Source organism: Xiphophorus hellerii, chromosome 12 (genome assembly GCF_003331165.1).
Source record: "Xiphophorus hellerii strain 12219 chromosome 12, Xiphophorus_hellerii-4.1, whole genome shotgun sequence".
In the NCBI taxonomy this organism is placed as follows: Eukaryota; Metazoa; Chordata; class Actinopteri; order Cyprinodontiformes; family Poeciliidae; genus Xiphophorus; species Xiphophorus hellerii.
This window is the reverse complement of record NC_045683.1, coordinates 9433660-9460241: the sequence shown is the minus strand read 5'-3', so window position 1 is coordinate 9460241 and position 26582 is coordinate 9433660. Positions and strand designations below refer to the sequence as shown.

Sequence of the window (26582 nt, the reverse complement as noted above, 5' to 3'; positions counted from 1 at the left end):
GCAATAATTTTTGAGACAATTAATCGCTCAGCAAAATTTGCTATCGTGACAGGCCTAATTGTAGCATACTGTGCATACTTTGTGAAACTTTCAATAGACCCATTTTGTTTTTTTATTTTTATGGTCAAATTACACTAAAGGTGCATTCAGACACCTTCACTCATGTTTAAATTGGGTAAATTTGCTAATAGTAAAATCAATAAAATTTCATTTTGTAACATTCTACTTTGCAATTGCACTTTTGCTTAGCTCCCAAATTGTACGAGTAATCACATAAAATGATCTCTGTCAGGCCTACAACATCAGGAAATTGTTTTAATTGAGATATTAATATTGAATATTGTGACGACGAGTTAAATTTTCCTCACATCTCTGCATAGATGTCTCCTCTGTAAGCTGTCCCTTGAGTTGGGAGGCTAAGCTCATGTTCATTCTCCTAGCTTCATGCAGAGTGGTTCTAGAAATTTTCTGACTTCAGCAAACCTTGGTTACTATGCAAGGAAAAAGGTGAGAGAAAAAGCTATGATTCTGTACCTTTTTTCTAAATCAGTTGCATCAGATTATGGAATGTTAAAAAGCCTTGATCATCCACCATGTCAGAGAAAGATGGACACATGTAAGGCTTAGTAGTTACTCAACTCTGCCATTTATGGCAGTGAAGCGCCCGTCTCTACTAATGGTTGCTCAACTTCTCCATTAAATTTTTGTCTTTTAAATATTTTATTGTGAATAAAACTCTGCAAGAAGCAGTAGCATGTTGTAGTCCGTAATCATTTTCCTTCTTCCCTGCTGTCATTATGTAGCCATGAAGTAGGCCTATGTTAATCTTTCTGCTGCTTTGGATTGAAAAACCCTGTTGGGCTTTAGAGAACTACACTCTGTTCTCTGGTGCCCACTTGTTCAAACGCACACACAAGCTTGGAGTTAAAACTACATCAGCTGGTTGGTGCTTCCACATAGGTTGAAGGTTCTGCTGTTTCTGTGGGAATCTAAACTGCTGAATGAATGACCGTATCTTCCTGTGTAATAATTACTGTGTGGTGTGTTGATCAGAACATATACCAAGTGTGAAGATTTGCTACCATTGTTCAACACCTTAGTTCTTTTACGTGGCCTTTTGGGAGAGCAGCTGGGTGATGCAGTAGATGGTTACTGTGCTGTCTGGGACTGTTCTTGGTCTCTGCATAAGTCTAAAAGTTTCAATTTGTGCATAATCTTGATCTTTAAATGTTATTCACATAGATTAAAACATATTAAAACTAAACTGTACAATTTTTAAATGTCCCTAGAGGAAAAAATAATGGCATTGTGGACAAACAGGGTTAAATATCAATTAGGATAGCTATCTGAGGTCCTGACCTTTGGGGGTCACATTGTTAAGGCTGACTGCTTCTGGAGCTAAACTGGTATGAAAGCAAAACACCGGCCCTTCGATTAGTGTTGGTGTCACCATCAGTGTGTGTAACATGACCGAGCTCAGATGGAACTGAGGTCATATTGATTGGGCAACAACCCCGGGCTGTCTTATGATAGTATCAATTCTCAACTGTATCAATTATAATTGTGGCTGAAAAATATTCCAAAGGTAAAGACAGCTCACAGGATTCGGGTACAAACACTGTGAGAGTATACCAGATCATATGACATTGATAATCCAGGAATAACACAAAAGTCTCTGAAAAGATGAACATGTCACTTTCAGGTGTCTAGAAATTCCACATGAAACATAAAGCAGACTTGTTCAGGTCCACAATCCTCTTCCTGATATCTTGCCAATTTTATTTGATGTTTCCATGATGTCACACAACGACCCAGTCTGCTTGGGGTGTTAGATAAGAAAAATAAAAATTACAGTTCATCTACATATGGGTTTCCAGTTGTGTCAAATGATATGGATTTTCAAAGTCATGACTCCCCAAATTGCCAATTTGTTTAAACCACAGGTGTCAAACTCCAGTCCTCAAGGGCCGCTGTCCTGCAATTTTTAGTTGTGCCTTTGCTGCACCACACCTGAATGGAATAATTAGGTCATTAGCAAGGCTCTGGAGAACTGATCTACATAAGGAGGAGGTAATTAAGCCATTTCATTCCAGTGTTTTGTACCTGTGGCACTTATAAAAACTGCAGGACACCGGCCCTTGAGGACTGGAGTTTGACACCCCTGGTTTAAACGTTTTGGCGTGTAAATTTGCTCAGTGTAAATCTGAGTTGAAACTAGGTCAAAAAGTCTTTCTCCCTTTTTCTACCAGGAAGTCATTGTGACTGGAAAAATATTTCTCTATACAGTTTATAATATAATAATTTATTCAACTGTAAAATTCTTTCTGTTTCTTGTCTATTAGTTCTCCCAATGCAACTATCTTGTGGGTTTTCATTATTACTATTAAAATATGCATTTCTTTTTTAAAATGCAAAACATTCTTCTACTGCAGATTAATCTTTTGACATGCCGTCAGAAGTCAACCAAACAAAACTGTTTTAATCACAATAGGAAGACGAGTTCCTATCTTTAGGGTCTTGGGTTGTCGCAAGTCTTCTGTGGTCGGCAACTAAAGTGAGTCTGTTGGAGCGCTCTCTGCCAGTCTCTTCACATTACTTGATGAGTATTTCTAAAACAATTTGCATCATAACCAACATGTGCATGTTTGTGTTTGTTCAGTGAGTCAGCTTAGAGGAGGTGGCACTGGTGGAGTCGTGATTTTAAAATAATGAACTGGGACGCTGCATGTGATACATGGGTTTCAGAAAAAAATGGCCAAAATGATTACCCATGAGAGAAGATGTTACATAAACCTCAAACTCCCACATTTTCATGTTTTACAGCATTTACAGACTGTGATGGAAATAAAGATAAAATAGAACTACAATTTGAAATGTTCACTGCTAGCTCTGGTATTTTATAATACTATTTCTTAAACATTTAAGGTTTAAGACTTCAGCCAACTATAAAGAGAAAATGAACTGCAGGGAAGAAGTCGCATGTGATTTTCCAAGCAGTTCTTTGGTCTGTTTCTGTAACCACAGCAGTACTTCAGTCTCTCACTTTCTGTCATCGTTTTCGCTGCTACTGCGTCTGTCCCTTGCATGAAAGGCAATGTGGTGGATAGCTCACTGCCTTTCCTGCTGCTCATAATGGGCAGTGTGTCGTGATAGTGCCCCAAACAAGCAGCTTTTGCATGTTATCCAGCCCATTCAGTCCATTTCTAAAAGTCCAGTGGGAAAGTGAATCAAACCAAGTGAAGGTGACATTTTTTGGCAATCCCCTGCACAGTCACACAGTCCTCGGCACTATTCTGATTTAAAAGATAATAAGATTCATCCACTTTATACATCAGAAAGTCATATTTGAATTATTTGATCCCAGATCAAACTTCAGTAAGCTAACTTGCCCTTAAGTGCTTTTGCTTGTTTGTCAGGTTTGCTAAAAAAAATTTGATGTGTACTGTTTCTTTTAATCTTTAATCTTCATTATAAGTTATTCTTTACTCAGAGCTGCTTTGTTTTCTGAAATGCTGAGTAAATATAAGCACACAACCTAATCACGACAGTTTTGCAGGAAAATTGTTTAACTTGCAGGTTAAAGGCTTTTACAACCTTTCTCGTGTTTATGCAAATAAATATACTGACATAGTGGAAGGCAGATCTTACTTAAAAGATTAAAAACTACACAGTAAAAACAGCCAATGTAGAGTAAAAACATCTTCAAGAACAGTTCATGTTTCTAAATATTTTATACATTTTGTATAATTGAGAAAGATGAGGGGATGTAGTCAGTTGCCAAAAACACTTTGAAACTTGGCTATTAATTATTCCACATTGTAATTAACATTAAACTCAAATAATACAGTGAATGTATACTAACAGTTGCTGTAAAACAAACAAAAAAATCATCTCTTCCTCACTTCAAAAAAATAGTAATTTTATCTCTTGGTTTAATTGTATTGAACGTGAATAGGACACAACGGTAGCTATTCACGGTCATAGTGGTAACCATGAATAGCCTCCACTTCATCCTGTACTTTCTCTGATGTGTAAAATTCTAAGAGGAACTACTGAATAATGTAAGAGCCTCTTGCTCTGCCACACCGTGTGCTTTATTTGTCTAGCTTGTGTTATGGGTTGGAGGTATCTGTGAAAAAGAAAGATAGAAATTGATTATGCGTGTTTGACGAAAACACTGCAGGACTTGGTAAAAGCAAAGCAGCAGACCACGCATACTATTGACCTGGTTGGATGGGGAAATAAGTCTCAGAGACACAAACCCTGATTGTTGCCAAAGAGGATAAATGGCTTTAATAGAGAAAACTCCAGGCTTTATTCCAGAGGGATAGGCAGTGGACATACATAACGACTCATCTGGATTCAAGGGATTTCTCCGTGGGGGTGAACTTTCATCCCAAATAAAGAGTCAGCTTTGTTGAAGCACAAAGTATGTAACTAGTTATCTGAATGTGTGAATTTATCTGCATCTTCCCACCTCTTTTCAGGCTTGTAAGGCTTGTCTCTGATGAGTACATACTGAAATCACTTTTTGTTGTTCACACTCATTATGAATGATTTGGGAAATAATTCACTAGACGGTAGCATTCGTCTGGTAATTATGATGTCAGTAGTTTTATTGTTGTTTTTGTGCAACTTAACAATCTACACCAAACCAAAAATGTTTTCTTTAGGAGTTAAATTTGCAAGCTTTTTTTCTTAAAAGTTCACATAGTGACAGACCTGACCCCTTAAATAGTCTTTCCTTTCATAACTTCTGGATATTCGCAAACACACCATCCAAAGCTAGCTTAATACCGCCGTAGTCTGAGATCCTTTATATGGACACATGTGAGAGTAAGACGGTGGTGTAAAAATCCTTCTCACGTGCAAAGGCTTTTCAGTGCAGAGAGCGTGCTTATTCTGTTATGTTATATAACACCTCACAAGTCTGTATCATTGCAAATGGCTTTTTTTTTTTATATTAATAAGGGGATTAGGATTGATATTCAACTTAGCTGTAAGGGGAAAAAATTGGTCTCTGCTCAGTCACAAGTCAGGAAGATGAGGCTCAGCAGTATGGAGAGCTTATCTACTTTAATGGACATGTTTGCAGCAGAGAAGGCTGCAGCACCATCCATGTTTTCCTGCTCGTTCATATTGGTAGCATTACAATACAAAACATTTTCAAATCTTGTTAAAATAATAGAAATTGAGAACAACTTGGAAAAAACATTCAGCAATCCTTTAAGCTTTTGCTGCAACTGAAGACAGGCTAACGTTGGCTTATTAGCATAAATCATCATAGAAAATCCATCATATCTGAGCTTTACTATTTGTTGTTTTGAAGGACATGCCATGTATTCAGGTGAAAACAATTAAAGTCTGTAGGAATGAAGCATTTCGGCAATCAGAACGACTTCACTTTATTTAAAGGCTGCCCCATTAATTCTGAATTTAATGTATTCTTTTTTCGTTGTGGACAAATATTTGTCAGATTGCTATACAGTAGTTCAAATGGGACAACACTTTGCTTCTTAAACAATGCAGCTTAAGAAGAGTTTCTATTTGTATTTAATAACTTAATGTCTTAACTTTGAAGTTAAACCACACTAGCAATTAAAAATGTATTTCTGGATGGGCCACCTAGTACCTACTATAGTTTTCACCATTACCATTCAGTCCACCTATGATCACAGTTATCTTACATCTGACCTTAATCTAAACAGTAAACCTTTTAGTGCATGTGTTTGCATATTTGAATGCATGGAAGAATCGCATACATTTTATCAGAGTTCATAAACCTGTGAGATTACACCAGACCCCAGAGTGTAAAAATCCTGTTTGATGTAAACTGTTCATGAGCTCACTCTGTGTAAATGAGTCACTGCTATAAAAATCCACACCATGCCGCCCTGGTAGGATAATCAGGACATAATATTTCACTTCATTGTATCAGAAAATATTATTTTCTGCCTTTTTTTTTTACGTCCAGAGGGAATTTATATATGGTAAACACATTATTCTGCTTTTGTTTTATATTAAGCAATATTTAACTTTGATGTGCAAGTCCACCTGCCTCAAGTATGAGTCATCAGAGTCCCATGTCAGTCATCAAAGGATCTGCTGGGAGTTAAACATTTGGATACTGAGTCTGAGGTACCGAATAAAATCAAATTCTAATTAAAATAGATAAAACAATTTTGAGCACCATTGTTTTTGCAGTCTCATTAAATAATTTCCAAGTTTTCTTTCCAAGCAACCATAAATACTGTGTGCATCATGTGGAGCCATGTTTAAAAAAAAATTTAATAAGAGAACAAGGTTAATCTGGAACCAGAATAGCTCTAAACTTGGCTGGAGTCTGTTTTCTATCCAACACTCCATCCAACATCGACTCATTTGGCCTCATTCTAAAAGCTGTAAGATATTTTGCCCTTAAACACAAATACAATTCAGGGCAGTTGACATGGTTTTCATGGCCAGTTAGCAACTCAGAAATTATGGCCCATGATTCATGAATTATGATTCATAGTGGTCAGTGTGTTATGCACCCAAAGGAATGGAAAGTAAAGGTTGTTGATAAGAATTCGATAAAGCTGTCACTTACTAAGTAATTATCACATGTCAAAATTTTACATTTGTAATTATAGTCAGAATCCACATTTGATTGTAATTCACTTTGCTTACAGGGTGTAAAAATTGGCCTAAATAGCTTAACATTGGTAACTTGATGAGGGTCGGTAAAGTTTTTGAGAATAAAGTTAAGACATTTATACTACTAATGTTGTATTGTGTTCTTCTGTACTGTTTGGCAATCCACGAATTAGACATATAATGAATAATGTCTGTTACTGGAGGAAAGTTAACAGGAGCTTGTGTTGCAAGTCCTAAATGTCAATATTTCCTGTTTAAAGAAAGTATCTCACAAAGCAACTAGACAGCTGTAGATGGCATGACTTTGTTTGGCTAATTTCACATCTGAAAGACAGAAAACTTTAAACTTTTTGTGTCAAAGCATCACAGAAAAATGCCCCAAAAATGTAACGCATTAGACAAGAACTTTTATTTCAAGATTCCTAATTATTATTTAAAATCTAAAAAATTAATAGTCATCCAGATTAAAATTAAACGTACTTTAAGCTGCTTACAAATTCCTCAATTTCTCAATGGATTGTCCATGAATATACCTTTCCATAACTGACTGGTCATAAATGCCAAGCGGGGAGGAGCGTGTGAGGGAAAGGAGAAGTGCAGCCTCAACTTTCCCAGAGGCTCATGCAAGCGTCAGTTTGTGTTATAAATCATTCAGAGTCTCTCAGAAGGGGCACAATACATTTTTATCCCTGCTCTCTGATCCCTCCATCCTATCACCCTGTTTTATTATTGAATACAGTTCCTTTGAGCACACAGTCTGCCACATGGCTCCATCAGAATCAACAAGAGGTTGGAGGATTAACTAAGAGCTCAAAAGAAAAGGGTTACAATTTATTTTTTAGGTGAAAAGGAGGAAAAAAACCATCTAATTTATTCAGAGTTCAAAGAAAAGTCACAGGATCATTACAGAGCTGAATAATGGATAAGCTTCAAGACTGTAGGGCTACTTGTAGAGAGTTTGTTTCTGTTTTTAGGCCAGTATGTGTTGCGGAAAGGTCAGCTCGTGTTCGCTGGTAACACTGAATGCTTCACCACCTGCTTGTCAGGACAAAAACGGCGCAGTAGCTGACAGCGCTCTTCTGTCAGGACAACTCGCTCAGATTTGATGCGTCTTTGTGAATACATTGCATGCGTCTGTGTGGGTGAAGGAGAAATATTGTTTGTGCTTGCTGGTGGGTGAACAACTGAAAAGTTGTGTTTGTCCAGATTGTTGTGATCTGTCATTGAACATTAATAGGAGGTTCATGAAGAACTTGTTCAGCAGCACACAGAGGTCAAATCCCCTCCATCCCTCCGCTGTGTAAAATGGCCGTCCACCTGGTGGAAGCTCTGATCTTTATGATCCACAGCATAAATAAGAGCAAAAACAAGTAGAAAAAATCCCAGATAAAATATAATTCCTGAAGTCTATTATTGCCTAAAAGCTGATAGAGTAACTGGTAGTTACTGTTGGGATAATAACCACTGACAAATACCAAGGAGATTTTTAATGCCAGTTGAGTCATTACACAGTATGCTCCTTCTGTAGTCATATGAAAGCTTTACATGTGTTTGCACAGGGCGAGTATCACTTTTATCACTCTTATCTCTTGTTTTATTAGCCATTCAACATAAGGAACGTTTTACACAAAAAGCTAAATGCAGCCCTGATAAGAGTGAATAGAAAGTAAACATCATTTTGGTGTGTGGCGTATTTGAAAACATTTCCATGAGCTCATAGAATCTCCTGGCAGTCTCACTGGATGAACTATAGAGCAAGGCTGCCACTAACAACCTATTTTCACTATCAACTATTTTTTTTGATCAATTAGTCTAAAAAATAATTTCTTCAGAAAGACACAAGTAATTTTAGTTATATTTGTCATTTACTTCACTCAACAAAAAAGTGACTCTTTTAATAAAAACTTAACACAGTGTTGTTTAAGTTAAAGAGTCAGAATATTCAGTATGTTGTGAACACCAAACTATATATATATACTGTGTATGTATATATATATATATACAGTATATATGCTGTACATGTATATATATATATATATAAAATTCAACTGGAGAAATTGCAAGTCCCAAGGAAATGTCTCTGTAAAGAAAATGTTTACAAAATCCTAACAGATTTTTACATAAAATCACCAACATTACTAAAGTCGATACATACTTTTAAAAAAAGGTGATTATGCGTAACTCTCTACTGGTGTCTTAGATCTTGTGCCAATTTGTTTTCCTGGTTAATGTTGGTTTGACAAATATTTAAAGTCCACATTCAACATTTACTTTCCTGTACATAATAAAGAGCAATCTAACTAGCTCCTTTTTTTTCTTTCTTCCCCATTAAACCTCAGGAACAGTGTTATTCCAGTCATGAGGGAAGCTGACAAAACTGCAGTTCTGGGTTTATTCTGAGGAGAGTGGAAAAGAGAGGAAGACTGAGGATAGGCTAACACATTCTGTCACACGTTTCTTACCGGTAAGTCATCACACACCTCACTCTCTGTTGCTTTTACTCATTTTCTTTGTTATACTCATCATGTCACCTACTTTTCACCACTGTAAGCAAACATTTTACCAACCAAGGTTTTTGTTCCAGTGCATGCTCACATAGAAATGCTCTTCTTTGCACAGTTACATAAACAAACATGACAGCTATGAGCCACCCTTATACTAGGTCCTGGTTTGCCTTGTGTTGAAAGCTCAATGCTCTGCTGGCTCTCTAATGTGCAAACAAATAACAAGGTTAATCTTTTCTTCTGACTTTTACAGCACATTTTCTTAATTGTGTCCCGAATTTCTATTTTGCAAAACCATGTCACTCATTTCTATTTGTCAAATAAATGTAGTTTATTGAATATAATTATGTGATCTTAAAAGACTTTTGGTGATACTTTAAAGTCAGAATTCAATACTTTGTTTTTCTTTAGGTGTAGTTTTGCTGAATCAACTCCATATTGTAGTAAGTGATGAAAGCCTGAGGTTGATCCGTTGTTTTCGAGATCTTTTTGATTTGAACAATAACATAAATCCGTTTTTTCTGCACTGAGAACCTTCAGCAATCGTTATAATTTGACCAAAAGTCAAGTGCATGTTTGTGTGTGTGCGTGGGGGCGTGTGTGTGCGTGTGCAGGGCTGTTGGCAACCCTCCCTGCTCTGCTGAATCACATGCTGGTTAGTAAATAAAGGTTAGAGAGATAGACTGTGGTTGGACGAATAAATTGACTTGTAAAATAACTCTGCAGGCATAAAAGTTTGTTTTCAGGTGTATTGTTTATTTTCTTAGCAGATGACCTGTTAATTCAAAGTCAGATAGTACTAGAGTTGAATAATTATCCTCTGAAAATGTTGGTGATATAACAAAGGCTATCATGAGCTGAACTTTTGACTTCATAGAGAAAAGTAACATACAATACATTTCTAAGATAATTCTGGTAAGGGTTCATATGCCTAGGGTTGTGTTATACTTATTTATTGGTTTTATTTCAACATAATAAAATTCATAAAAGTGCCTTGATTCAGGCATTTGCAAAGTTCTAGTCCCATCCTTTATTAAAGGCATTGCAATCAATGCTGCATATGAACCAAACCATGCATCACTTCTTAAATGGATGTATATCTGACTCACCACATACAGCTGCAGTCAAACTGCAGTGAAACTCTCTTGCTCCTGCTGATGCTCCATGTGTTGAACTTTAAGTTAGTGCTGTGCTAACACTAGCATGTCTCCTTTTTGGTTTAATATGATTTTATGATCCTTTCTCTTACATCATATCACATTTGATGTGAGGAAAACCTCCTTGCTGTTATCCTAATTTGGGAGTTTTCTTAGGTAACATCTAAAAATCTGATTTTTACATTTTAAAAGTTCTTTTTACACCAATGAAATCCCTTTTGTACACAGAGAAACTGTAACAATGACTGATTTTGATATATTGTACAGCACGAGAAAGATAACTGAGTTTCTGCTGTCGCAGCACAGCAATGAGATTTGAATAAAATGACTGTGCCAATTCCACACGTGTCAGATAGTTTGTATTTGTGAAAATTCTCAGAATACACCAACTTCACAATTCATACTGAAACAGCTGTTTCACATGTACTGCGTTTAAATTTCCTCTTCGTTAGCAAGCTGGTATTGTGCTTAAAATAAACTTTTTTTATTATTCATACAGTAACGAGGCTGACCCACTTACTGTAACGCAGAAGACACACACATTCATACACAAGCATACGTCACACACACACGCAGTGCACTCTGAGGACTTTGATTTCTTCTGAGATGAGAGGCTCTGTCTGCTCACAGTATGTTTTATCTGTATTTATGATACAGAATTATTAAAGTGCACATTATTATTATTAAGAGTGTGTTTGATCCAACCACTCATCGACCAACACACAGAAAAAACTTAAAGTCCTAAGCTTGCTCTTTATAATGCCATGGTAGGAGTTAAGGGAGCTGGATTATTACGTAATTCTTATGCTTTCACTTTGACACACATAAGTCTCATAAACTTCATCAGCACAGTTCTTTTCCCCCACCATTACTGATTAGGTCTGGCAATTTGAATCCCAGTAAGAATTCCCACAGTCTGTCTAATTCCTGTTTGTGTCTAAAGCTGGGAGGGGGTTGGCCTAAGCTGATAAACCCCCTGGCCATGCAAACCCACACACACACGCGCGCGGGGGTGCACATGCACACACCAACAGACACACATATGGATGCTTGTGTGTTCTCTCTATATATCTCAGCTGTATCTGTGCTAATGTATTTCTTTCCACTCTGTACATTGAAATGTGTTGATATTAATGTTCATGCTTCTATGTGCATTAATACTCTGTGATCACATACAGTCACTGTCAAACAGAACATCAGAAGGAGGAATGAATTAAATGAATGATGAAGGAAGAAAAACATTTTCTTTATCAAAGACTTTCTTTTTCTTGTTTAAGAAAAAGGAAGATTAAAGGGGAAATCTTAGCAAAGAGACATGAAAGAACTGATGAAGCTCCGAGACCAGCAGGATAAGATGGAGTTTTAAAGAAGCCTTTTATGCATCCAAGTTATCAATGTATTCAAATGCACACATTGTTATCAGATAGTTTCCTCCTTTTTGTTTCGGTATGTGATTGTGTTACTAATTAGGAACTTGTATGTACTTTACTTGCAATGAAAGGCATTTTAAAACAAAATAAATGCTTCTGGTTATTAGTTTAATTCTAAATTTGGCAGCAATAGATCAGAATTTACAAAATTCAACATTGAATTCATTTTTACCTTTTAACTTTGAATGTTTGAAAAGTATTATTTACTCTTAATCAAATCCTTCCTTTATTCATTCATTGAAAACTTAAGACATTATTATGCCTGGAGAAAACTACAAAATCCTTGATGTAGTTGCAGCAAGCAGCCCTGTCAAGAGAAATTTAAAGCCTGTTTTTGTGGGAAATAAAATCTAAATGTTATTGTTGGTTATTTTTAATCAACTTCATCATAAAAAAGTTTACGTTTACAAGGTTTTGATTTCATCAGTTGACCTAAACCCATTAATACCTTTTGTGAGACTTACTTTATACTGTATTTGAAGCAATATAACTGAAAGCTGTAAGTGTAAAGTACGAGATTTGGATGCCAGAGCTAAAAACAGAAACTTCAGTTAATGCCCACAATAAACCTGGTCTTTTAATGACAATCTGGCATATCAATTAGTAAAGCACAAGAGGCTTAGAAAGGAGGAAGTATCTGTATGTTAGGTCATGTTTATGCATTTCTTATGTGAGCATGTTGACCCACATTTAACACATGGATGCTTTCATGTACACGCATACATGTATAATTACTGGAATGAGGCTGAAGTTAATCTTTGGCCCTTTTATGTTGTGCATGCATTTAACATAACGGTTGAAAATTTTTTTTTTTCACTCATCTAAAGTTTGAGAGGAGCATCAAGTTCATGAATTATTTTTGAGTTGCATCATAAAAAAATACAGTTTTGGATGTGTGTTTGGTATATGCAAAATATCAGGCCATTTTGGCATAAATTCTATAATCTCCTCTTTACAGATTAAAGTTTATATGTTGCATCGTCTGTAATGCATCATTGCAGAGACTGCAGTAATCATGCACATACAAACCAAATGAAGATGAGTAATGTGGACTTAACTTTTATTGATGGGGTTTTTTTTGTATTTATTCCACAAATCCACAGTTTCTGGCTACACATCTGTCACTCTAGAGCAAGGGTGCCTAAGTGTGCCTGGGCACAAATTTTGTGAGGCCCCTGACTGCAATTTAAGAATGGTGGATGACGCAGGCGGGGACTTTTTATTTTTAGTTGGGGCACAGTTATTGCCAACAAGTTAAAATCTTGTTACATTGGAAAGTGTTAGGTACAACACAAAGCTTTCATCTTTTAATAGCCACACTGTTTGCATTTTTGCATAAAACTTGATTTAAAAAACCTAAAAAGATTGACTCAAATCTTGTTCTCATTGCTGAGAATAAGCTAAAATTCTTTATATTTATTTCAGTCAAGCCCAAAATATTTTTTTTCTTCTTCTTATAGATGGCAGACGTACAAAACCCCACAATGATTTACACATAACTTTCCTACAAAGATTCTGACTACTTTATTTGTAAGATTTAAGTATTGCATTCTTAGTTTAATGTTGGGTAGCTAAAAAAAAAATCATCATATAGTTGTTTAATTTAAACATTTTATTAAATGTTATTTTTTTGTGAATACTTTTGTGTTATATATTATTATACTAGACTATTTTGACCCACGTGACAAAAAGACACCACTGCTCTAGAGTCACCAACATAATAAACTGTTAGAAAATGTTACTTCCCCTTTGACACTGAATAAAATAATAAAATGGATTCCACACAACACTGTAATTTTTAGGGGGTTGCCATTGTCATAGTACAATCTTGATCATGGGAAATCTTTATCCTGACAATAGAGATAATACAATAATGCCTATCCCCACTGGTATTTTGTGGGCAGTTCATACAGTTGTGCAGTAGTACACATGTAGTAAATAAATCACAGAGCACAGATTTAATCTGCCTAAGCTGTTTGCCTAATCAGCTCTTTTAGAACAATACTCTTCATAGATTCAGACACGTGCACACACACAAAGCGACATTCTTCACTGGACTTGTAAGAGCTTTACCAAGACCCCTGTGTTACAACCTGTTGTTGCCAAGTTGCATCACTTATCAGAGGAAAGGAGAGGGCAGTAGAACGGAGCATTAGCAGGTGGAATGCAGCTTCTAATGATCACATAATGTGATGAAGCTGCTTCTGTGTTGTGTGCCTGTCTATAGCAAACTTTACTTTTTTTCTTTAGTTTTATTACTTCCTCACATTTTTACATTCTGTGTTAAGAAATCTGAACAAAAATTGATCACAAATAGTAATTTCACTATTTGTGAAATTACTATTTGTGTGTATTCATGTGTTCAGTTGTGCAGTGGGTGTGTGTTTCATGAGGAGAGAGTTGAAATTGATGTTGAGCCAGTTACTATCTTGAGAACTCAAAAAGAAGAGATGAGAGGAAGAGGGGCTGATGCAACCAGAAGACAGACAAATACAGAGTAACACAAACGGACACATTGCTTCGTTCCTCAGGTCAGCAAATAGACAATACATTTGTACACATTGTGAAATAAATACCATTCAGAAAAAGATGCAAGCATTAGAAATAGAAGTGTGGTTCTTTTTTGCTTGAAGGAAGGTCCACGTTTGTGGTTTTCACATTTCTTCAGTCACTGTTTTACCAGCTTTAAGCAGTTTTTTTTTCTCTTTTTGGATATTTTATTTTTACTAATTCACCGAGAACACATCAAAGCTCTGTTGGGTAGTTTACAACTTTCTTGTCTGCTAAATAAGATTTCTTAAGTGCCTGAATCACACAAACCTTTAAAGATGCTTGATAGGCCTTTATTTATTTATTTTTTTTTTTATCAAGGATCTTGATTGTATAAAGTTTTTTGTAATTTACCAAACATTCATCCTGGGCTTAGTCTGATGCTAGTGAGACAAAAATAAAATCTGTATTTGCCTTTAATGTTGGTAACTTGTAAACTTGTCAATGGGATTTTCACGTCATCTAAATGGTAAGGATGAAATGAAATCTGTTTTCATAAGGTTCTCAGCATCTTTTGTATGATTAAAAAATTATTATTTTTCTAATAATACAGTATTTTTAAAAAGTTCCAATTGTAAATATTGAAACTAAATGATGGCATCATTCTTTGATATCTTTACAACTTTACTATTTTACTCTAATCTGTCACTTACTTGGGCAAGAACATGCAGAATTAGTGAGGTGTTAAAAAATTAAGCAAAGGAAATCACAAAAAGTGTAAGAATATTTTAATGTCAGTCATTCCTGCAAGTTGCTATTTTTACTCTTATTTCAAGAGTGAGATGTTAGCATACATTGGGTAGTGTACTACCTACTGCAAAAAATGTGCTCCTATTCTTATATTTTGGAACAGTTGAATTCTATCTGTCTTTGGTCATTCTGGATTATTAGATTTCTGCTAGAAATCTAAGTTGGAGCTTAATAACTCTACAGGGAATATTTAAAGATTGATGTTAGCTATGCTAATCATTAATTGTGGTAAACTCATGTTGAGTCAAAATGCTAAAGAAAGTTTACATGTCGGATCTATCATTTTGTTCATTTTGAAATAATAAGCCTGTTTAACTGCAGAGCTGTGTAACTCCATCTGCTCTGGCTCGCAAACACACACACAAATTTAATGTCAGCAATTGACATTACATTTGTTGAGAACTCTTGTTTAGTAATTGTAAATGTTGAAACTAAATGATGATATCATTATTTGATACCTTTACAAAGATAAAGATATTTAACTATTTAAGTAGTTTAATTAGTTAAACTATTTAGTTAAACTATAAACTAAACAGTTTAAAATTTACAACTTTAAGCTATTTAGAATGACATTCCAGTCTAAACATATCATCAAATTAAAGCTTCTTTAATGTTAAGTAGGACATTAATGTTACCCATAACCTGTCTTATAAAAGAGTGAAAGAGATGTGCTGTAATTCTTTTAGATGTGTTTTATTTGTTAAAATCCCATAACTGAATGATTATAAAAAAGTTGTGTTAATAAATTTCTTTTGTCATTTTCATTGACGTAAAGAGACAGCTCCCTAACTTTGGGCTGTTTTTGAGAAGATCATTGTTTTACCATGGGCATTTAATTCAACAGCAAGTTGAACATTTTTTGTTTATTACAGAAATGAGCTGAAATTAGTATCAGCAGGTTGAGCTGCACAAAAACGGTGATAGGAAATTGGCCACAAAATCAGATTAAAAGAAACTTTTTCCCATTCAGAACCTCAGGACGGTCATCTTTGTGCATCTGGTGCCACTGAGGCAGACTGCACCAAACCTTGCCTTTAAGACTGATATTTCTGGGATGAGTGTGATGGCTTATATCCCTTTAAGGCCAGAGGATTAGTATGATGCTGATGCTTAGTGTCTTTGCCTGTGTGTCTTGTCAGCTTCCTCTGTGTGGGGCCATCCTTTGGAGCCAGATTTGCTTGCTGCATCTGGCTGATGTGCAGAAAGATTTCATGGTAGACAGAAAAAGAACGAGAGAGACTGGAATCAGAGATGTCGTGCGACTGCGCACATGTGTGTGTTGCATGTGCAGTGGAGCTAACTGGAGCAGTTTGTCCAGGACGCATACACGCTTGACGGCCTGGCTGCAGCCTTGTAAAACGCAACTCTCTGTGTTGCTGTAAGCGAATGCATGCACATGTACAACTGTTACACACTGTGCATGTGCGGATGTGATGAATCCGTGACTCAACTTCAGCTGTCAAGCTTGTGCGTGTTTGTGTGTATGTCTGTGCAGCACCACAAAGCTTCATCATCATGAATGTCTCCTTTTTTAAAATCACCTACCAACTGCCTGGAGTCACTAATAAAAACACTTAATGTACAGACACATACAGGCATATTAAAGGAACCGAGACATTTGTTGAGTTTAACATTTTTTTCCCCAAAACTTGCATGGAATAATGAAAACATGAAAAGTTGATGACGTTGTTTTGAACTGTGTTCCCAGGTCTAGCTGGCCAATGCCGGGCCCGTCGTGGACATCTGGTGGTGGTAGCAGCAGCGGCAGTGTGTATGCGATTGTGGTCACCGGCGCCTAGCCCATGTCCAGCCCATGATGCCGTCATCCACACGGAAAGGAGTGCCGAAGGATCCCGAGCTGGCCGACCTCTTCTTCAAAGATGACCCGGAGGAGGTCTTCTGTGACCTACATGAAATCGGGCATGGCAGCTTTGGAGCTGTCTACTTTGTGAGTGCTGACCTAAAAGTTTATCAGCGAATACAAGAAATGAAACATTTGTTTAAGTTCTTAACTGATCAAATGCCAGTATAAATGGAAATGTTGCTTCTTAATGTTTCTGATTTAATCCCTGTTGTCTATCTAAAAAACCTTGAGAGTTTTGTAGCTTAAAGTTTTGGCAATAATGCAGTTTAAAAATAATAGGCTGCTGATATAACTTTTTAAAGCTTAGCGTAATATACAACTAGGTTTAAACTCTTTACCACATGATGGAGCATTAATTCATAGTTATACCGTTAAAATATCTAGTTTAGTTAGTCTTATTTATTGTTAATATATCGATTTAATTAATCTGTAATGACTCTTAAGGTGTAAAATCATCCCCTCTCAGCACATTCTATGCTGCCTTTAATTTTAATCTTCACTAACTACTCATCAGGCCTTTGATTTTAAAGCTGCATGGAGGCGAGATGAGAGAATGCTGCATCTTCGCTCTTTCTTCTCCTCTTACGGATCTTTTTTCCACACTCCTTCCCACACTTCAACCTCAGACGTAGAGCTGGGGCGATTAGCCCCCCCGTATGGTAAACAGCTGTCCTCTTTACATGGAATAAGTGAAGTCGATGAAGGGGTTTCATTTTCTTTACTGCTATGGCTTTGCCATCTTTTTCTTTCCACTGTCAGTCGCAAACATGTACAAATAACCACAATACATCAAATGTTAGACAAATAATGTCCAGTGCTGTGTTCACTTTAACTTTCTTCCAGCTTAAAAAAAGTTGAGGTGATCGTCAGTAATCATAATTATCACAGATCAGTAAACAATAGTAAAAAGAAACAGAAACAGTTAGTAATTTGAAACAAATACTAAGCAAAATTGAGATGTACAACCTCAGCTACAATTCTACAGATTTCTTCTGTAATTTCTTATTTTTCATGCTTGCGTGTATTCTTCTTTGCAGAATTGCTTTAATTAAGCTACTTTTCAAGCTTGAACTGTCTGTGTGCGGTTATATTATAGCAACTCATTTGGACTTAGGTCCAGAATTTTGACTATGCCTGGTCTGCTTTGGGGTCTTGTCCAGGTGTGGTTAATGTCACAAACTGAAGGCCAGCCATTTTGCTTTGGGATTTTCTGTTTGAGAGCTTCGCTGTGTGATGATCTGAAGAATTTAAGCCTGAATAGAGGAAACATGTCGGGCACCATTACATTCTTACAGCTCTCTAGATTGTTTACTTCAAATAAAACATCGATCTTCTATATATTTTTTTTTAATTATTATTTTATTTCAAAGTGTGTATTTCCTGCTACAAATCCTGATAACCTTTTTTCAAAAGAAAGGGTATGTCTGTAATTTATAGACAGAAATGTGCAGTTATTTGCAGCCACTCATTAACCTTAATAGAGATAATTATAATGTTAATCTGTATTTTAGACAGATCAGAACTTCTCTCTTTAATATTTTAGCATCTGCATAGTCATAGGACAAAGAGATTTTAATATTAAAATCAAAGTCTGTTTCTAAAATAAATCTCCTGTGGAAATAATGTCCTTGCTGAAAATCCACAGCTGAATGAAATACAGGCCATCTGTAAACATAGGAGCCGTGTGGCAGCTGGAAAACCTGGAGCACTAATAATGTGCTGGGATTTCTGTAGGTTAATGACAGTGGGGAAGCACAAGTTCCTATATGTACGTGCATTTTCTCTGTTTTTAGGAAAATGCATCCACGACAACGGATGTCTATATTTTCTGTGCATAGAATCAAAGATAAACTATTATTGAGGAAAATGGTTTTATATCCAGACCACTTGGGTGTACAGTGAGGAGATTAAACAGTTATTAATGACTAACTGAACCCCACAGCTTCTACCTACATTCTGGGATAACAGCCTTTATGAAAACATTAACTTTCATTTCAGTTTCACATCATTTTTTGAGCATACATAAACTGACGGTCAATCGTAGGGATGACATTTAAAAAACATAACAGATGAAAGTATCTGTTATCCGCTATCATTTGAATCACAAGAAAAGACTGATTTATTTGTTACTGAACTGAAGCTGAGATTGGGATTCAGACTTAGCTCTCCCTTGGGCCAGATGCTTCCAAGTTTAACACCACAGGGTTAAGGTAGTCATGTTGATCTGGGCTGACAGCTCACACACTTTACAGTAGCTACAGAGAAACCATGTGGCATGCACCTGCAGGTTTCCCTGATTTACAAAGCAGGATGCTGTTGTCAAGTGGAAATTTGTTTACTTTCAAATGAGACACTCTGCTGAATCATTTTGTGGAAGAAAGTTGATATTGTGTATGCTCTATGATACTTTTTATGGATGAAATTTATCTGGTCATCCTATGTAACTCCCCACACCAATACACAAAGTTAATGTCCAGGGTTTTACTCTAATTTTAATCTAATGCTTGTGCATATCCAGCTGTATACAGTTGATGTTTACATTAATATGATTGATTTAAACTTTTACCAGTGTTCTTCAGTCTTTAAGAAATCTTACATTTCTTATTCTCCATATTAGGCTTCAAAATGTCTTGAATATAACCAATTTATTCATACCAGCTTAGATTTAGCTGCCTTTTTAAAATTTATTTCTACTATTAACTCCTTCGCATCATAAAATGACTCCTTCACATCATTATATGCTATATATAGGTTTATTACATGCTTTTACAATTAAAATATTGTTATATTATCCATAACAAGCTCATAAGAAGCAGTCAGTTTGACAAATTGCGTTACATACAGTACAGACCAAAAGTTTGGACACACTTTCTCATTGAATTCAATGAGAAGGTGTGTCCAAACTTTTGGTCTGAACTGAGTACAGACCAAAAGTTTGGACACACAGTTGTGTCCAAACCTTTGGTCTGTACTGTACATTCCAGTCATACTTGGCATATAAAGCTAGATGTTACAAAATTATGTATTTTAGGCAGCCCCACTGATTGTATTAACTTACTGATTTTGCAACAATACTTCCTGAGAACGCATGTGGTGATAGTGGAAAGGAATAATTCCTGTTTAACAGGAAGTAAGAGGCTTAGTATGCTGGGCTTTGAGAAAATAAAGCAGATCCACAAAACCACAACAAAACTAGTCCAGCAACGCTATGGTCACAGTTAGTGGCATCATCTAGGAAGAAACGCAGCTAGAAAGAGATTTGCTAAGCCAGTTGTAAAAAGAATAGATATAACTATTTACAGCTGTAGCATTTTCAATGGCTTTGTCCATGGCAAACTCTAGGGTCTTCACAGAAAGTTAAGTAGTTCAACACAAATGCCAAGACGAGCAAAAAATAAATAAAAATTCAAGAGGTTCTCTGATATCTTGCTGCCTGTACTCCTTTGTTTTCTCTCAAATCTGTAATCTGCTCGTTTTTCCTTTCAGGCCCGTAACTCCTACTCCAATGAAGTGGTGGCCATCAAAAAGATGTCCTATAATGGAAAACAGACCACTGAAGTAAGAAAATATTCACAAAGTCAAAACATGTAACTTTCGAATGCTTTGCTGCAGTTTAGTGGTTTTATTTTTTCTAACATGTTGCAAAAAGCTGAAGTTTGAAGGGAAAATTTTATGACAAACATCAGCTAACCTTTCTTTGTGACATAGAGTTTGGAGTTGCATAAGATTCCCAATCTGTATTCTGATTGAACATGACATGATAAATTGTCTGTTATAAAATACCTCCTGCTTCAGTTAGTTACTTTGAAAGAACTAAATAAAGTGAAAGTGTCTACTTTTTCTTTCCATGTTCTGTTTAGGAACCCGTATTTACAGCTTGTGATGACAACTTGCACTCCAGTTGAACTTAAACCCTTATTCAGTGGTTTTGGAAACTTTCTTATTTTATAAATGTATGATAATGATGGGATTGTTTCAGAGCTGTTGCCTGATGTTTTCAGAAGCTTTTCAACCCCAGCCAGACCTTTATTCTTTATTTTTGTTTGTCCTGGTGCAGCACAATCAATTTATAGAAAATGTACCTTAATATTTGCGTGAATAAACTTTTTTTTTTTTTTTTTTTTGCAGAAGTGGCAGGACATCATTAAAGAAGTTAAGTTTTTGGGACAGCTGCGACACCCAAACACCATTGAGTACAAAGGCTGCTACTTGAAAGACAACACTGCCTGGGTTAGTGGGCCCTTCTTCAAGTACTCCTTTTTTGTGTCTTTCTGTTGCTTTTGTCTTTATTTATCCAGACATCCTTTAAATTGTGTTTTCCTTCAGATTACTCTTTATCTGCATGTAGTGTTAATAATACACGTTTTAAGCCTATGATAGGTTTGCAACAAAAGTTTAAACAAATTTGACTAAATGCTTTGTATCCTAGGTGGCAAAACCATATGAGCTGTTTGTTTATTTTTCTGTTTCAGCTGGTGATGGAGTATTGCCTGGGCTCCGCATCAGATTTATTAGAGGGTAAGCATATGAAGTTGCATACCTTTTCATGCGTGTGTCCTTATTGAAGTGGGTGATTGTGGCTTTGAATGGACCTTCTGCTGATCTGTCACTTAGAAGGCGACATTGATATTACAGAACTAAAATGAAAGCTGGTGGAGTAAACAACGCTGTTGTCTGTTCAGCTGAATTTCAAATACAAGCCTTATGTGTGTAAAAAAGCACTATTGTTGCTCTATGTTTCTGCTTAGTCTTCATAAATTAATGAAGGGTTGTCTGATTGTACCACTATGGGAGAAAAACATTTGGGTTTGTTTTCCATGTACTAAATACATCTAACCCTGTTGCAAAAGTTTTTCCTTTAAAAAAAAAAAGTAAGTTTGTTACTGTGATTCTGAGATCAACTCTCATTATTATAGAGTTATAGATTTAAACACAAACTATGCTTATGATAGCAAGCTGATGAAAGTTTTTTAGTCAGGCTATGTGCTCTTGTATTCAGCCTGTTTTTAGTTTTCTAACAGACTCTGATCATAGTTTGTTGACTATGATCACACTGCTCATTTCCACTAACCGCTACGGTTAGTTTCCACATTATGACACTACGTGTTTTTTGCAACTGTCTTTTTTTCCAAACACTTGAATGCGTCTTGTAAAAGACTGAAAGATTTATGAGCGTGTAGAGCACATCAATAGGGGAAGCAGCACTGTGTTACTCTAAGCTTCATGCAACCAGAAAAACCTCTGGTCACCAAGATTTTAGGCCCTAAACATGAAGTAATTTGAAGGTTCAGTGAATTTGAAGACGTAACTTTTAAAAAACTTCATGCTGGTAACTGTCCCAAGCCTGTGTTCAAGAACAGAGGGTTCAAACAGGAGGATTTTGTTGTTTATTTGTGCTATTTGTTGTTTATTTGATCTTTGTCTTTTTGCAAATCAAACCATCTTCAAACAAGTAAAGATTTGGTCTCCCTTAGTGTAGTCTTTAGCCATCATAAAACTTCTCAGTCAAAATTAAATTAATTTTTTACATTGGCACATAACCATGCTGTTTTTACTAACCACCCATAAGGAACATTTTCTCTGTGTGATGTCATTAGATTTGTTTAACTTTAATTTCTGTATTTTCTCTGAAGTTCATAAGAAACCACTGCAAGAGATGGAAATTGCTGCCATTACCCACGGTGCCTTGCTAGGACTGGCTTACCTACATTCCCATAATATGATTCACAGGTGAGTCAGTTAACTTGCTTGCTTAATACATTTTCCGTTAGGAACCTTCAGTGAATAAGTCCAATAATGTAAGATTAGTAATGACACTCCTGTCTTTCCACTCAAAGTGAAGGTTTGTTATCAAACCGTAAAACACTCATGTCTGCAATCATTCTCAAAAAAGTACAGGAAGGATGTAAAGTAAATATTTTCTTTAACTTGTCCGTAATATTATCTTTTTGCCAGAAACCTATGACAGGAGTTATGTCTGTGTCACATGGCCTCTTTTAATTACTGTTATAGTCAGATGATATCAGACTGAGATGAATATTGTATCTGTAAGTGAGCATGTCAGGAACAAGTGCAATAAGGATGTTTATCTTTACTGACTCACCTTTGTGGAAATATAAAGCTGTCACCACAGCTAACCAAAATACAACTGTATCACTTTATAATGTGAAAACTTTTTCCATGTTTGTACAAATATGGGTTCTTGTTATTCACTGTACTTACAATAGATAATTATCACATTATAACACAAATCTTTTCACGTCCTCAAAATAAAATATATTTTTTATGAACAGGTTAATTCATTGTGCAATCTTCAAAGATATTGTCATATGGCTTTTATATATATTTTCCCCTGAAAGGTGTCAATAAATTTGTACCTGGAACTGGCTTGTTTTTTTTGTTAGTTTGCTTTTTTTGATTAACCCACATAATGTCACCTTTTCTCTCTTCCCTCATGCCATGACCTCACCCAGAGATGTGAAAGCTGGTAATATCCTGCTGACTGAGCTGGGTCAAGTCAAACTGGCTGACTTTGGCTCTGCCTCCATTGCCTCACCTGCCAACTCCTTTGTTGGAACACCTTACTGGTCAGTATACACAACACAATAAAACCCAACAGAATAAAATTTTCTAAGAAGTCAAATAATACTTCATGAGAATATGTTTTCCTGAAAAAGCAGTTTTAACCACGAACACAAATACAACATTTGAAAGAGAAAAACACAACATAGAGAATATAACATGATTGTATTTAAAAAGGACTTTAATTTTATAAGACTAACAATAACTTTTTTGATTATTTTCCAATGAAGATAATGGGTACAATCTTTCTCTTTTTTTCATTTTAATTTCTCTTATGAGCTGGAATGTCACAATTAAATTTCTAAAAATAGTTTTTAATATTAAAAACCGATTTAAAATTTAATATAAAACTCCAGGTGCTGGTACGGCTTAGTAAATATATATATATGAATATATTTTTGTCTTGATCATAAAAAATTGTCTGACATTCTTGTCGCCATGGATCCAGCTTGTAAAGAAATAAATCCGTAAATTGAGACCACATTATCGGTTTTTGTCATTTTTAATCTCTAGATGGGATTTCAAGTTATTAATCAGAGAATCTTTTTTTACATGTAATAATAACTGTAAACTAAAATATGTTAATCTATTTTCCACATTAATATAAAAAAAAAATTCACACATTGTTCATATTTGATTGTAAGTGAAATCAGCTTTGAAACAGCTGGACAAGTTGTCTTATGCACAAAAACTGTGACACACTCGTTTATAGGAACACTTTCCAAAACCGAGCTGCTATCACAGCATACCAGAGTCTTAAAAAGCTTTGAGAAGCTTAGCAGATTATAACATTTTCATGGATTTTTCTCCCCCTCGTACTTAATAGAGTATCTGTGTGTATCTGTGGGGGTGTTTGCATGTGCCTATCTCTGTCCACAGGATGGCCCCAGAAGTGATTTTAGCCATGGATGAGGGCCAATATGAAGGTAAAGTGGACATCTGGTCGCTGGGGATCACCTGTATTGAACTGGGTAAGCAAATACTTTCCAAGTGGTTTAAATAAAAGCTTTGACTATATTATTATAAATTAATGTGCAAAACAATTAGTCGAAATCTGCATTTGTTTTTCAGTCTTTGTGATCCTGATTGGTCCTTTTTAAAACTTTGGCACAAGAATAAAACCATGTGTCTTTCACTCTCCCATCTGTTCCTGTTTTAGCGGAGCGTAAACCTCCCTTGTTCAACATGAATGCCATGAGTGCCTTATATCACATCGCACAGAACGACTCTCCCACGCTGCAGTCTAATGAGTGGTGAGTTTTAGAAATTCCATCATATTCCAACATAAACATATTTTCTATTTGGACTCATCTGACCATGTTTGCTGTGTCTATTACATGGCATGTGGTCAGATAGTGAACCGAACAGTTCTCATGTAAAATGACAAAAAAGGAAAGGTTTATCATCTAGATTTTTGTCTATGAAGGAAAAAACTATATTTTCAAATGTCCCTATCATACCACCAATCAGCTCATTTGACCAGCTGAAACAGAAACATAAAGCAAAAGTGAAAAACATTATTTGCACTTCACAGTCAGGCTAAAACTCCCCTGTGGCTTTAGAGCCCTGTGACAAGCCTTGTGCAAAGTCACTCTCCGAGTTGTTTTGAATGCAAGGAGGAGGCCCTGACCAATAAAATTCTGTTTATTTACATCCTGACCACCGGGCTATAATAAAAGGCAACATCATTACAAAGCAGTCTGGATTATTCAAAAATATTCCTGTGGTTTAAATTAACTTCTTTTCTCTTGTCTGGTTTAAATACAGTGTTCATCCAGGCACACATTAGTTGCTGTTTTACTGAGTAAAATGGCTCCCTTCATGCATTTTGCTGGAGCTTTGAACCTCACAGCTCCTGACTGTGAATGTTAATAGATTCTCTTGGGACAATCCTTCCAGACATCAATTGTTTTATTTATTTATTTCTTGGAGATTTAATTTAGACCAACAGTTTTTAAACAGCCTCTTGCTATCTCTGTGCAACCCCATCTCATCTAGCACGGAGAGAAAAAGCTCTGTTTTCTTTAGCTATAGCCTGCAGTGCTACCAGATGCTATCATACTGTTTGACATTTTTATGCCTGATTCATCTCGTAAATGAAGAAACCTTGTGTGTTCATTCTGTACATTGTTTCTTGTCACTAAGATACATTTGGTGTACCCTAATATAAGTGATTGAATGGTGTTAAAATGTGTGCCTTAATGAAGAAATTAAGAGATGTTAATTTGTAGTTGGGGGACAAATGCAAATAAAAACAAGACGTAAAATATTTTATGGAGTTCTCAGAGGCTTGTTGGAAAACATTAATGAACATAAAGAATTGTGAAAACCAAGGACCACAGCAGATAGCTCAGGGATGAAGCTTTTGATAGCATCTATCAGTCGAAATCTGAGATCTGGAAAGCATAGAAAAACTTTAAACCTACCCAAGTGTCATGCTGGGTAAAGTGAGCATTAAATGTTAAATGGACTCCATCTATATAGTTCTTTTCAAAGCTGATCACTCAAAATGCTTTACATTAAGCTCACATTCTGTCATTAGGTGACACTGGCACAGTGGAAATAGTAGGCATCTTGCATTCTTAAAGTTGTGGGCTTAATTTCAGCTGCCTTCTGTCACATATCAATGTGCCCCTGGGTAAGGCTCATAATGTGTCTGTGTTAGTGAGTGCAAATGTCTGAATGTGGGTCTGGTGTGTAAAGTACTTTGAGTGGCTGGTATGGCTGGAAAAATAGTATATAAATTCACCCCATTTACCCAGTTGCAGTCAGATGTTCTCACATTTAGCTATTTGTCATTTACTTAATCTGTCTTTTATTGAAAAGTGTTAGAAGGATAACATTTTATACATAAAGCCGTCAAAAGATGTTTGTGGTTTAATAAACCATAAACAAATTCACCCAGTCACTCTTACAAATATGCACACATTTCTGCACCAATATCAGTTGGAAACTTTGGGTTGAAAGCCTTTCCCAAGGACACATAGACATGTTAAAGAAGAGGAAACTCCCCGAGCCAACCTGAACCCGACTTGAAATTCAGGCTGGGCCGGGCCAGGATTATTTGCTTGATGGTCGTGCTTGTGCATTTAATAAGCCTGCATTACAT

General features: G+C 35.9%; 1 protein-coding gene across 5 annotated transcripts in view; it reads left to right on the top strand.

Moving 5' to 3' along the window:
• Window positions 1-26582, top strand: part of taok3a (TAO kinase 3a) — a 71905-nt gene that overhangs the window by 20885 nt on the left and 24438 nt on the right. For all 5 annotated transcript variants that reach the window (XM_032578269.1, XM_032578273.1, XM_032578270.1 and 2 more), the window contains exons 2-10: window positions 8976-9100; window positions 16736-16975; window positions 20378-20449; window positions 21020-21121; window positions 21364-21409; window positions 22525-22621; window positions 23365-23478; window positions 24353-24444; window positions 24633-24726. In XM_032578269.1, the coding sequence (XP_032434160.1) occupies window positions 16841-16975; window positions 20378-20449; window positions 21020-21121; window positions 21364-21409; window positions 22525-22621; window positions 23365-23478; window positions 24353-24444; window positions 24633-24726 (752 nt within the window). In that variant the 5' untranslated portion in view covers window positions 8976-9100; window positions 16736-16840. The remainder of the gene's footprint in view (window positions 1-8975; window positions 9101-16735; window positions 16976-20377; window positions 20450-21019; window positions 21122-21363; window positions 21410-22524; window positions 22622-23364; window positions 23479-24352; window positions 24445-24632; window positions 24727-26582) is intronic.